At 49.4% G+C, this 13,353-nt stretch overlaps 2 protein-coding genes across 2 annotated transcripts; both read right to left on the bottom strand.

Moving 5' to 3' along the window:
- Positions 1-8,190: 8,190 nt before the first annotated feature.
- On the bottom strand, positions 8,191-8,820 carry LOC147918829 (uncharacterized). Its single transcript, XM_087503726.1, has one exon. It carries the CDS (start codon positions 8,818-8,820, stop codon positions 8,191-8,193), a length of 630 nt encoding a protein of 209 aa, XP_087359852.1.
- A 1,865-nt stretch (positions 8,821-10,685) lies between these two features.
- LOC147918828 (uncharacterized) lies at positions 10,686-12,521 on the bottom strand. Its single transcript, XM_087503725.1, has 2 exons — positions 12,050-12,521; positions 10,686-11,980 (listed from the first exon to the last, which is right to left on the bottom strand). Exons 1-2 carry the CDS (start codon positions 12,519-12,521, stop codon positions 10,686-10,688), a joined length of 1,767 nt encoding a protein of 588 aa, XP_087359851.1.
- Between the last annotated feature and the right edge of the window lie 832 nt (positions 12,522-13,353).

The raw sequence follows: 13,353 nt of genomic DNA, 5'->3' as shown, positions 1-13,353 counted from the left end.
ACTCCCAGACAACATTGAAAGGGTCTTGTGAGACATGTACGGTACATGTCTAAATGCACCGTATAATATAATGCCATTGATGCACACACAATGATTCGACATTTGGTAATGTAGAACATCACATGTTATAGGTTTCCAAGTTTTGTCCTTCTCACCCACAGACCTCAAATAGCAATCAACCTAGTGCCACGAATAGTTACCTCTTTCCTCAACCTAGACACCATAGTTGTAAGACTCCCGTGAAGTCCCCAAAAAGGAGAAACTTTTTGTAACCTTTGGATCAAAGACAGTTTTGGGTTCGAAAGGAAGCAGGCATCCGAATTTTGCGGTTGTTGGGTTGAAGACCATCGAATCATAACAAACAAGGCCCTTGTGGTATGATGATTGCATCATCTTCCTCCTCTGCCCCATCATTACCCTAAAAGCAGAGAGCTTTTTGGGTTTACCCAAACACTCCGTCGACCAAATCTTGAACCCGCATTTGAAGTCAAAACCTTCTTTTTCCGTCCATGAGGAGAAAAGAATCTTATTGGGTTTCCTCGCCTGCTCCGCCAAAAACTCGTTTTGAAAACACTTCGAATCGATAACACGTCGAACATCCGTGGAGATCAATTTAAAGCGACCCACAAATTTAACCGATGATACCTTCATGAACATCTTCCTCAAAACGTCTTCGTGCTCCATCACTCTAATCAATCAAAAACCCTCTGCGTCTCTCGCTCTCTCTACTCAAAACCTACTAATCTCTTTCTCTCTCTCTCCCTCTCTCTCTAGCAAGCGCTTTGGTTTTTTCTTTTTCTTTCTTGGGTCTCACGAATTGTAACTCAAAGGCTATATTATATTATAACCCGATCAACGCAACGGCTATATTATAACCCGATCAACTCAACGGCTATATTTATAACCCTACGACGAGAGACCTATACGTTGTTTTAATTTATTACAATTCGTTAATTTGTTTGAATTCGCGTCTAAGGTTTGTTCCTTCATTAGTTTTTGTCATTTTCATTAAAAATTACAAAAGGAAAAAGGAAAAAAGTGTAGAAACTGAGGTTTCTCACAATGAATTTGTTTGGGAGAGAAACAAATTCAATAACAATCTCTTAAAAAACTTGGATCAAAGTAGACAAGAAAAGGAGAAATGAAATCTTTTGAGAAACAAGTTAGGTTTTGCTCAAGAACTAAGAAGAATTAGGGTTTTTGTATTAAGAATTTGATGATCTTTACAATGAGAGGATTGCCCTCTATTTATAGGTATTCAAAGATCTATGGAATATATTCGAATATATTAAATATATTGACTTTCCTAAAATCAGGCGAACTGATTAGGAAAGTCTTTTCCTTCTTACTAGGTCAGCCGCAGGGCGAATTGAAGTGTCGGTTCGTCACCTCGGCAGTGGGCCTCTCAGCGTCATTGGGCCTTCAGGAATGAAGTCCAAACCCAGGTCGAGCTCCCGGTTTAGATGATCGGTTCTCTTAACGGGTTTAGATTGGTATGTTGGGGGTACTAATTCCCGCACCAACAATTAGTCCCCCCTCAGTTCAGTACATTCAGAAGTTAATTCGAATGACCGGACTTTAAGAGAGAATATCCGATTTAATCTGTAAAGAGATCCGAATCTAATTTCCTTGATTATCGCGCCGCTTCGCCATCCTCTAGTCGGGTGACACGTGTCCGATACGTCGCGTCTATCAATTCGGAAACTGAAGCGTCGCATAGGGTAGATAAGCAATTATGACTCCGCGTAGGGTTGCTGCCCACTCCCTTCTATAAATATTCGATATCCATCGATTGTTTTCACTTTTCACCGTTTCGTCAAAAGGTAATTACTTCGATCTCCTTCTCTCTTCGCCCTTAATTACTTTGTTACTCGTTAATTTTTCTACACTCTTCGGCAATCTGCATTGTTCTTCACCTCGGCCATGGCTTCCTCGTCGGCTACCAGAAGTGAACCATTGATCCGCAAGAACTCCAGTAGGCAACCTCCGACTGCTATCAGATCGGTCCAAGGCGAGATGCCGAGTAGACCAGAGGAGGCCGAATGCTCCTCAAGGCACAGATCCAACGAGATTCCAATCCCCTCTTTGATCGATGAAGATGATCGCGAAGGTCACGGAAATGCTGCGCCAATCTCCGATCTCCCACCTGACAATTCAAATGGTGAAACAGTCCGACTTGCTCCTGACGACGCCATGATTGACTACCTCCTTCCTCTCCGAGATCACCGAGATGAAATTGGGGGCGAGAAGACGACGAGCACTGCTAAGTCGGTTGGCGATGTATTGAATTCATGTGGCCTGTCCAATTCTGGTGTTCATATTATTATCCCCGGAGATCACCAACGTCCATGGACTCCGCCTCTCGGGTACATCTGCTTATATGAGGGATTCTTCTCCCAATGCCGGTTGTTCTTCCCTCTTCCTAATTTGCTCACCCAATACGCCCATCATCGCAAAATTCCTATATGCCAACTTACCCCAGGGAGTATCTGCAACTTCGTCGCCGCCCTCACAATCGCGGCCGAAGCTGAGGTTTTTCTTGAAATAGAGTGCTTTGAGCAGCTGACAAACTTCAAGAATAGCCAGGGTAGCAAATTGTGGATGGTTAACGCGAAACCAGCTCATAACTTCCTTCCGGGGGAAAAAGTCAGTAACTTCAAGAAGTTGAGAGCTCGCTATTTCTTTGTCCGAGTTGACGACCGCTCCTTTGAAAATCCGAAATGCGGACGCCAAAGAGTGTGGAACGATTCGCCGGGTATCGTCTCATTCTTTATTTCGCTAAATCAGACAATCTCGTTCTGACCGGATTTTAAATTTCATGTGTTTTACAGCTCGCCCTTCTTCAACTCGGGGACTACCTTCCAGATTTGAACACGTCAAGGACTCTCTTCTCCGTGTAGCAGACCGTAGCTGGAGTCAAATCTCTCGACGTCGCGTGGAAGCAGCAATGGGCAAGGCAAGAATGCAGTTCGCCAGTTTCGCAAGCTCGTTGGGTCAAACTTCCGAGGTCCCACCGACCATAATAGTTGCCGCCGAGATGCTCCGATCTGTGAACCCACGCGTAGAACAGACTGCCGATCCCGAATTAGAGCAAACGGGAATGAATTCATTGACATTGAAGATGGTGACGAGATTGAAGATGGTGAAGAGCTCCCAGATCCTGCTTTAGAAGATGAAAACGGAGCTCCCAATGACTCATCTCTTCCTCCACCGACTGAGCCGATCATCGCAGTACAGATCGCCGCTGAATCGAGTGGCGGTTCAAAAAAGAAAAAGTCCAAGAAAGACAAAAACAAAGAGAAGGGCAAAGGAAAAGACCCCGCCCAGGAGACAGGTCTGAAACGCTCTGCGGAAGAGGCCGGCCTCGAATCATATGACCGCTTCTGAGTTGGACGTGCTGCTGGTCGAACTGACCAATTCTGCTTCGACTATTTTGGGGAAACGCCTCTTGTGTGAAACAAGGAAGCCGCTGGGGAGTTGTGCAGACAACTTTCGGTGTCTTCGGTCATGCTGCCGCCGCTTGACGAACTGGAATTCAGAGATCAGTACGTCTTAGCCGCTCAGTCCGCCCTCCAGGTTCGAATCGCATCGCCCTCCTTATATATATTCATATTGCACCTTTAGATTCTCACTTCGTTCCGGTTCGAAATGCAGACCGCCGCCTACATGTCTACACTCACTCTTATGTACGATAGGCGCGTCAAATCGATGACCTCGGCAGAAAACGAGTTCGATAAAGTAAAGGAGTGCTTGGAGAATCTCCGAGAGGCGGATAAATTAAAGAGCGAGAGGATCAAGGAGTTGAAAGGTCTTCTTGTGAATAAGGAGCAAGACTGCAAAAACCTGGAAAGGAGGGTTGCCGAGCTGGAATCGCAGGAGAAAGCTCTGGGGGAAGAGAAGGCCGAGCTGACGAGGTAGTTCGAGGATCTTGGGGCAAAGCTCGAGTCAGAGATGAGACGACTTCGCCTAGATCGCCAAGCCAAGGTTGAGGGCACCACGAAGAAAGCGCAGCGCCGACTTGACAAGGTAAAGGATTACCTGCGTGAGCAAGAGATGGTCCGTCCAAAAGAGGATGTTCTCAACCAAGCGTACGGGTTTGAGGAGATCATGGATTATCTTCTGAAGAATGGTGCATCCATTCCGGACAATCTGATTGCCAAGATCAAGGAGAAACAAGAGATCGCTCGGACTGAGGTGGAAGCGATCTCGACATGGCGTTTGGAGAAGGCGATCTCGACATGTCTCCAGACCAACTTGACTTTGGACAGCTTCAATCTGGAACTACGGCTCCTGACACCGTTCGACACCCATACGGCTCCAATGCCGGGCTTTTCCGGGCCGATCTGTCTGACAGCATCCCCTAGGAATGCCTTCTGTTCTCCTTTCTTTTTGTATTTTCCTTTTTAAGACTTTGTGATATTGCTGCCTATTTGGCGACCGACTTCTGTTTTTCTTTTGGAAATTTCCCTTTTGCGCTTATACGGAATATCGCCTTTTTGTCAGAAAATGAAAAGGGCAATTTTCCAATATTGAAATTGGAAATGTTTCGTCTAGGATTAGTATAAATATGGTTACCCCATGCTTGATTTTACCGTAACTTTGACGAAACAATTTCGAGATGCCGAGTTCTGTTGGCAGTACTGCTTCTTCAGTCGAGGTGAGGAGCGACGTCCCGACGTTCTCAAACTCGGAAGCCATTGAGCGAGGGATGCCCTTTTACCCGAACACCCGGGCTCCCTGGATGCTAATGTTTCATGTAAGTCCGGAGAAGAGGCTGGAATTAGAGACCTTCCTTTCTCGTGTCCAAGTACCGCGGGTGATTAGCCGCAATAGAGCAGTCGCAAAGTGAATTGCTTTTCAAACTTAAGCTGCTCGAATCCCATCCAAGGTTCTGGATCGAAAATGGTCTGGACAGGGTGGCGGACATGCCGCAGTGCTTGATCGACTACTGCAATGAGTGCTATCAGTCGGGGAACTCGATTCCCAGCGAACCAAGTTTTTCTTTGAGCGGCGAGTTCATGCCCTCCAAGGTGAAGACGTTTTACACGAGCAGACGTGCCAACAACATTGAAGCTGCTGCTGCTCATGCCTTCGTTCGCCAGGTAACAAACCCTAGTTTTATCTATGCGGATTTATCATAACAAATCTTTATTGATCGACGACCTTGTGCGCAGATCGAATCCGTGCATCGCGAACAATGCCACAAGCTGTATTATCACCGCATGAAGAAGAATGAAATCGATGACCGTCTGGCGGCATTGGACGCCGAGATCACCTCCTTAAGGGCGAAGAGAGGAAAAGCCGTTGCTCGTATGGACGAGGCCGAGCAAAAGGTCAGGGCACTAGAGTCGCATCATGCGGACTGGGAGAAAACGGGATTTCAACTCCTATGGCCCATGCCGAAGCGTCTTAAAGCTGATACCAGGAAGATTGCCGCCGGACTTGACCTGGATGGTTGACATGCTTTGGCGATCTGATCCTTTCGTTATAATTTATTTCCTAATTCTCTGTCGTATTTATCCTGTTCAAACAATTCATCCTTGCAATAAAGTTTCTTTTTTATTTTAATTGGAAATTCAAACGAGGCGAGACGTCTCCCGGCTTACACTGAATAATCCTTATTGAGGGTAATTTAACCCAAGCGTTAATGCGCTTTAGCGAAGGGCGAAGTATAGGACTTCGGCTTACCTTCTTTGCTCCAGTTCGGAAGTCGAAAGGCGAAATTTAAAACTCTGGGTTTGGCTTATATCCATCCGAACTGGAACTTACGAAACAATTCTAAAAGAATTCTCTGGGTTTGGCTTATCTCTCGTCAAGGAGTTATTGAGACAATTCTAGAAGAATTCTCTGGGCTTGATGTGCCTCGCGACGGAGGCTTATGATCGGAACAACTCCGAACGGAGTTCTCTTGGTCCGATTTATCTCCTGATGGAGAGTAGGTCGATCAACTGGCCGAGATGTCGAGTAGATCGGTTCCGAACTGAGTAGGTTTTTTTTTTTTTTTTTTTTTTTGCTCATTCCCGAGGCGTAACCGCTACATTAAATATAGACGCGGTTTCACAATGCAATTTAATTGGTGGAAGAGTCTCGGGACGCAGCGCGTATCTTCCCACGATCTGATTGGTGCGAGATTTTCGGGACGCAGCATTTATCTCCCCCTTTCCTCCTATAAATAGGTGAAGAGGGGGTTTGTTGAGCATCTCTCATCCAAACTTCAGAAAGATTAACTGCAAAGTATGCCTACAACAACACGATCTGCATGGTTGAGGCGAGCTCAAGAGCTGACTGCTGCCGGGGTCAGCGGATTCGACCCGGAAGCGTCGAATATCGCCCTTCCCATAGAAGAGGCGGTTTCGCCCCCATCCCACGAACTCGCCATGGACATTGAGGAGGACCCCGTGCAAAGAGAGATTCGCATCTATCTAGCCCGCTGTCAGCGGATGAGCTTGTATATCAAGGCGTTCCGTTTGAAATATAAATTCATCTACCAGCTCTGCCGCCTGGAAGGAACCATCTTGGTTCTTGACGAGCTCATCGCCAGAGGCTTCTATCTGGCGAGCTGGCGCATGACCCGACTACTTGCCGATCGTGATCGATGTGAGGGGGAGGTCGCCAGGACCTTATTGCCCGACCTGCCGGAAGGTGACTACGAGCCGTTAGGCGAATCGGAGAATCTGCATGTTGCGGAAATCTCGATCTATAGGGGTCGTATAGAGAAGTTACGCCAATACATCCTTCACCTGGAAGCCACGGATCATCATTATCGGGAGAGTCATACCGTGGAGGGTCCATGCGTGTTTTTGGAGGAAATGGCGGACAAGGGGGCAGAAGTGCCAGCAGGTCGGCTAGAAGAGCTGAGGCGGGAGCGTCGACACTGGCGAGCATATCTGGAAGGTATAGCCATCGAGGAGCCGTTGGAGTCTGACCTCTCGAGCTCTACGCCTGTGGATCGCCGAGGAGGTTGAGATCACAGGAGGGGGTTACACTTCGCATCTGCTTCCCGAGACTAGAAGACCTATTACTGCATTAGATCGTCATTTGTTCTTGCTTGTAGCTCTCCCCCTTTTTTTTTTTATGCACCGTCATTCTAGGGCGATATGCCAATGTCGAATACTCTTTGTATGTGGTGAAATGGCAGTCATGAATTGAAATAACAAGTCCTTTCAGGATAAAAGAAATCTTATTGTTTTCCTAGCTGTGCCCTCGAGATCTTGTAAAAGAAATCAAAGGCTGCCTACGTACCCGAAATTCGGGATCAAGCTAGTCGTAGTTCGTAGTATACATACTTTCAAAAACCGAGTTTAATCAAATGGTCTAGTAGTAGTATCGTTTGAGGTGAGCCGCGTTCCAAGAGTTTTTTATCCGCTTGCCTTCCATGGTGAGGAGCTCGTATACTCCAGGGCGAATTATCTTGGAGATGAGATACGGCCCTTCCCAGCGAGCACCGAGTTTCCCAGCGTTGGTCTCCTTTGTATTCTCGTACACCTCGCGCAACACCAGGTCGCCCTCATTAAATCTGCGCTGGCGAACAGCTTTGTTGTAATACTTAGCCGCGGCATTCTGGTAATTCTGGATCCGGACGAGAGCTTGATCGCGCAATTCCTCAGCGAAGTCAATGTTATTGAGCAGCATGCTGTCGTTGAGCTCGGAATCGTCGACCAGCATAGCGCGGCGTAATGTAGGCACTCCAGCTTCGGCTGGGGCCAGAGCCTCGATGCCGTATGCTAACAAAAATGGAGATTGCTCCGTAGCTCGTCGTGGGGTAGTCCGATAGGACCAAAGCACGCCGTCGAGTTGATCTGCCCACGCCCCTTTCTTGAGTCCGAGACGTTTCTTCAACCCGTCTATGATGGTTTTGTTGGTTGCCTTGGCCGTTTCCCAGAGGGTACCAAGGGGTCGAGGTACTCAAACGTATTCCCCACTTGCCTAAGAAGCGTATAGTGATAAGAGAGGTGAACTGTGTTCCATTGTCGGTGACGATCTCGTAAGGGAGCCCATGGCGGCAAATGATGTTCTTCCAGATGAAGTTGGTGACGTCCAGTGACTGTACTTTGTTGAACGAGTCTGCTTCCACCCACTTAGTGAAATAATCAGTCAGGACCAAGAGGAACTTCTTTGACCTTGATGGGGGTAGTGGGCCGACGAGATCCATCGCCCAACGCATGAAGGGATATGGCGCGGTGACGGTGTTTAGCAGCTCGGGAGTTGGCAAGGTTCGTGGCGTTGGCAAGGTTCGCATTTCGCCGAAAATGCCTCGCAATCAGCGACCATGGTAGGCCAGTAATGACCATCCTTCTTGATTTTCAACGCGAGTGCACGCCCTCCGGAATGGTTTCCATCGTCACCCTCATGGACCTCTGTCACTATTCGTTCCGCTTCCTCTCGATCGACGCAGGTGAGAAGGACTCCGGACGAACTGCGTCGGAAGAGGTTGCCGCCCATCATGGCGTAGTGTGCGCATCGGGCCTTCAACCGGCGAGCTTGCCAGCGATCCTCCGGGACGCTGCCGTCCTCGATGTACTTCTTTATTTCGAGCTGCCAATCGTCTGGCGGTTGTATTACTCCCACCGGCTCCTGGACAGGTGGATCGACATCCATTGGGTCTACGGCGTCGCTGATGGTGTACGCCACGTCGGCGTGGTCGATGCTGGGAGCTTCGCTACACTCGATTGGGATCGTTCGCCGCAGACTTGGGTCGGAACAATTTGCCAGGGTGGCGAGAGCGTCTGCTGTCGCGTTTTCGCTCCTCAGGACTTTGATTAGTTCAAACGAGGCGAACTGTGCGGAAAGAATCTGGAGTAACTGGCGATATGCCTCCATGCGCCCGTTCTTAGCGCCATACTCCCCACTAAACTGGCTAACCACTAACTGGGAGTCGCAGAAAACTTGGCTGCTAGTTACCCCAGACCTTGAGCTAACCGTAGTCCGGCTAGGACGGCCTCGTACTCGGTTTCATTGTTTGATGCCTTGAAGCCGAGTTTTATTGCTTGCTCGAGGACTTCGCCCGTTGGAGATCGGAGTATAATTCCAACGCCAGATCCTTGGTTGGAAGAGGAGCCGTCGGTGAACAGCGTCTAGGGTTCCTCCTTAGGTATGGTCTCTTCGAGGTCAGGGGATAGTTCAGTAATGAAATCCGCTAGGACCTGTGACTTTAAGCTCGGGCGAGAACGATATTCAATATCGTACTCGCTTAGCTCGATTGCACATTTCGCAATTTGCCCGGACTGAATGGGGCTGTGAAGGACCGTCCGGAGCGGCTGGTTGGTTAACACGACAATGGAGTGCGACTGGAAGTAAGGTCGTAGCTTCCGGGAGGCGACGATCAAGGCGAGAGCGAGTTTTTCCAAGGTTGGGTAGCGTGTCTCCGCATCGTTGAGAGCCTTGCTTGTGTAGAATATTGGTCGCTGGTCGCTGCGATCATCTCGGACTAGCACCCGGCTTACCGCCGAGCTGGAGACGGAGACGTAGAGGTATAGCGTTTCTCCTTCTTCAGGCTTTACGAGAACCGGCTGATTGGTCAGGTACTGCTTAAGCTGTCCGAAGGCAGCTTCATAGGCGTCGTCCCAATGAAAGTCTTTATTGCCCCGAAGAAGTTGATAAAATTGGAGACACTTGTCCGTCGATCGGGCGATGAAACGGTTTAGCGCGGCAACTCGACCTGTTAAGCGCTGTACCTCTCGTTTGTTGGTTGGCGATGGGAGTCCCAGCACCGCTTAGTTTGCCTCCATTCCGCGTTCTGTGACGATATATCCTAAGAATTCCCCCGAGGTAACCCCGAAAGTGCACTTAGTGGGATTTAACTTCATCCGGAATCAATCTAGGATGTCGAAGCATTCGGCGAGGTGCTGGACGTGTTGTTCTGCTATGAGGGATTTGACCAGCATATCGTCAATGTAGACTTCCATCGTTTTTCCTAACAGGTCGGCGAACATCGTGTTGACCAGGCGTTGGTAGGTCGCCCCTGCGTTTTTCAGGCCGAATGGCATCACCTTGTAGCAGTAGGTTCCTCTATCCGTGATGAACGCGGTTTTCTCGCGATCGGCTGGGCTCATCGCGATCTGATTGTATCCGGAGAACGCATCCATGAACGAGAGGAGTTGGTTACCTGCTGTGGCCTCCACGAGTCGGTCGATATGAGGGAACGGGAAGCAGTCTTTGGGACATGCCTTATTGAGGTCGGTGAAGTCAACGCAGACTCGCCATTTACCGTTCTTTTTCTTGACCACCACCGGATTGGCCAGCCAGTCGGGGTACTGTACTTCCATTATCTGATCGGCTTTCAGGAGTCGCTCGACTTCATCCTGCACCGCCTTTGCTCTCTTGGTACCGAGACGCCGTCGTTTCTGCCGAACTGGTTTGAAAGTGCGATCGATATTGAGTTTATGGCATGTGACTGACGGATCGATGCCTACCATATCTTTAGTGGACCAGGCGAACGTCGAGGATCGCGATCTCAGAAACGCTACCAGCTCGGTCTTGAGTCTTTCGTCGAGTTCGGCCCCAATTCCAACCGTCCGGGAGGGGTCTGTTCCGTCGATGTTAACTTGTATGATTCGGCATCCTGTGGCCTTCAGCCGATCTCGTTCTGGAACAGGTCCTAGACATCTTCTGGTCGCCATACAACGTATAAATTCCCGCAGCCGTTGGGAATTTTAGGCAGAGATGATAGGTGGAAGGAACTGCCTTCATGGAGTAGATCCAGGTGATCCTAAGATGGCGTTGTAGATTGGTGGGGCATCTATGACCACAAACTTGGTCTTGCCTGTTATGCCACCAGTTTTGACTTGCAGTTTTACGTCGCCCATCGAGGTTTTGGCTACGCCATCGCACCCGGTCAGCGTTCTGCCTCCTGGTTTGATTTGCTCCGGCGCGACACCCATTTTCCCCAGTGTTTGCGAGAACAGGACGTTAACCGTGCTACCGGTGTCTACTAAGACACGTTCTACGTCGAACTCGCCCATCCTGACTTCTACCACTAAAGGGTCGTTATGAGGATGATGGATCCTCTTGGCGTCCTCCGCTGTGAATGCGATGGGGTCAGTGCTTAGCGCTTCTTCTTCGGACATCGCCTGAATGTTATAGATCTGACGCGCTCGTTTTTTCAGCGCTCGGACAGAATCCGGGCATTCGTCGGTCTGGCCGATGATCATAGAGATACGACCCCGAGGTGCCGCCTGATCGCTCTGCTGTCCTTTTTTACGCTTGGATGGTGTTTGGAGGTGTCGCGCCGGCGTCTGCTGCTCGGCGAGAGGTGGCTGTTGCGGAGTGTTTGGTGTGCTATTGGGTTGGTTGGCGCCCTTCTGACCTCGGCCCAGGTTGGATCGCCCGAACCTTCCTCCTCGACCTCGTCCTCCGCGGCCGCCACGAGAAGCTTTAGGTTGATACACAGCTTTGATTTTGCCGGATAGGTACTTCTCATATAAGTAATTGGATAGGTGCTTGCACTCGGCTGTTGAGTGGCCGCCGAACATATGAAAATCGCAGTATAGCTCATCTTGTGTATCGGAAGAGGCGGTGTTCTGCCCTTCATCCTCAGATATCGCGTTGACCACTCCGCGCTTGGGGTCCCTCGGGTCGTGGTGCTTCCGAGGTTCCTGATAGGTTTCCCGACTCTTTTCTTTGGCCACGGCTGGGTGAGGAGGAGGGAGCTTATTGGCTCGTTTCTCCTCGTCTTCCTCAACGTAAGCGACACGAGATCCTCGATGAAGGGTTTCGTCCAGGTCAGTGGCTTCCATGATATTGAGATCCACGTGCAATCGGGAGCCGGGAATGAGTCCTTTCTTGAAGGCAGCGATTGCGACGTCCTCAGCGACCGTTATAGTGGCGTACTTTTCCTTGAATCGGGTGAGGTACTTCCGAAGGGGTTCGTCGGGCCCTTGGATTATCTCCCATAGTTCGGCACTGGAAGCGTCGCGTTGTATGAACACCCGATAATTCCGTAGGAAGGCTGTCGACAGTTGTTTGAAACAGTCGATTGTGCCTGGGGGGATATGGGAAAACTATATCAGTGCATTCTCTACCAGGCTGTCGACGAACAGTTGGCACTGGCCCGCATCTTTCTGCTCCTCGGTGAACCTAGCTTTGGAGATGGTTGCCATGAACGAGGTCAGATGCTTCATTGGATCCTTCGTTCCATCGTAAGTTGGGACTCTTATCTTTACGTTCGGAACGTAGGTCTCCAAGATGCGCTGGGTGAAAGGAGACTGCTGCGAGGCCTCAAACATTCTATCGATCTCAGGTGCTGAGCTGACAGCTCGGTGGAGGAGGGATCCCATAGCTTTGATCTTGAGGTGCATTTCTTCCAGCTCAGGGCAGGAAGGTGTGGCCGGATCTCTCTGAGAAGGTTGTCCCAACCGAGGCTGTCCCCCTGATGCGAGTGCTGATGGTACGTGCTGGTTCGGGAACCGGAAAGTTGAGGACGACGGGTCGCTGAACAGGCGGCGGATTAGAGGCTCGTTCCTCCGAACCTCCTGTGATGGTACCTCATTCTGTTGACGTGGTAGGGGTGCGCTGCGCCCCATCGTATCCAGCCGTTGATTCGTTGCAAAGATCGCCTGGAAGAGGTCCTTGGAGATCGTTCCGAACATGTGACGGAGATCGTTCCGAACATTTGACGGAGATCGTCCATGGTGACGAACTGGGTTCGTTGGGCGATTCACGCGGGCGATCCCTGTCTTTCGACAGTTCCGTTGACTGGTGGTACCTCGTCGGTCTCCTGATCCCCGTGATGGGGTATCTCGACCTCCTCCACTTCGTTGGAAGGTGCTGCGGACTCATCTGCAGGGTTAGCCGAAGTGCGGTGAATACTCGTCCGCGCGTAGACACGCGTGATGGGTGCAGCGACAGGTGGATCCGTGGCGACGTCCTGAGGGTTGGTTGCCCGGTTCGTTGGGTCGCCTTGCTGTGGGGCGGTTGCATTGGTGGCACCGTTGTTGGAGATTGACGACATAGTTTTGGCTCTTGCTTCTTTGTGATAAGATCTAGAAGAGAAGTGTTTTTAGAACTTAGGTCCCCCCTCCTTCTAGCGCCAATTGTAGAAACTGAGGTTTCTCTCAATGAATTTGTTTGGGAGAGAAACAAATTCAATAACAATCTCTTAAAGAACTTGGATCAAAGTAGACAAGAAAAGAGAAATGAAATCTCTTGAGAAACAAGTTAGGTTTTGCTCAAGAACTAAGAAGAATTAGGGTTTTTGTATTAAGAATTGGATGATCTTTACAATGAGAGAATTGCCCTCTATTTATAGGTATTCAAAGATCTATGGAATATATTCGAATATATTAAATATATTGACTTTCCTAAAATCAGGCGAACTGATTAGGAAAGTCTTTCCCTTCTTACTAGGTCAGCCGC

Source organism: Camelina sativa, chromosome 20, assembly GCF_030686135.1.
Source record: "Camelina sativa cultivar CO46 ecotype springtype chromosome 20, ASM3068613v1".
NCBI classification, from domain to species: Eukaryota; Viridiplantae; Streptophyta; class Magnoliopsida; order Brassicales; family Brassicaceae; genus Camelina; species Camelina sativa.
This window is presented reverse-complemented; position numbering and strand designations above follow the sequence as displayed.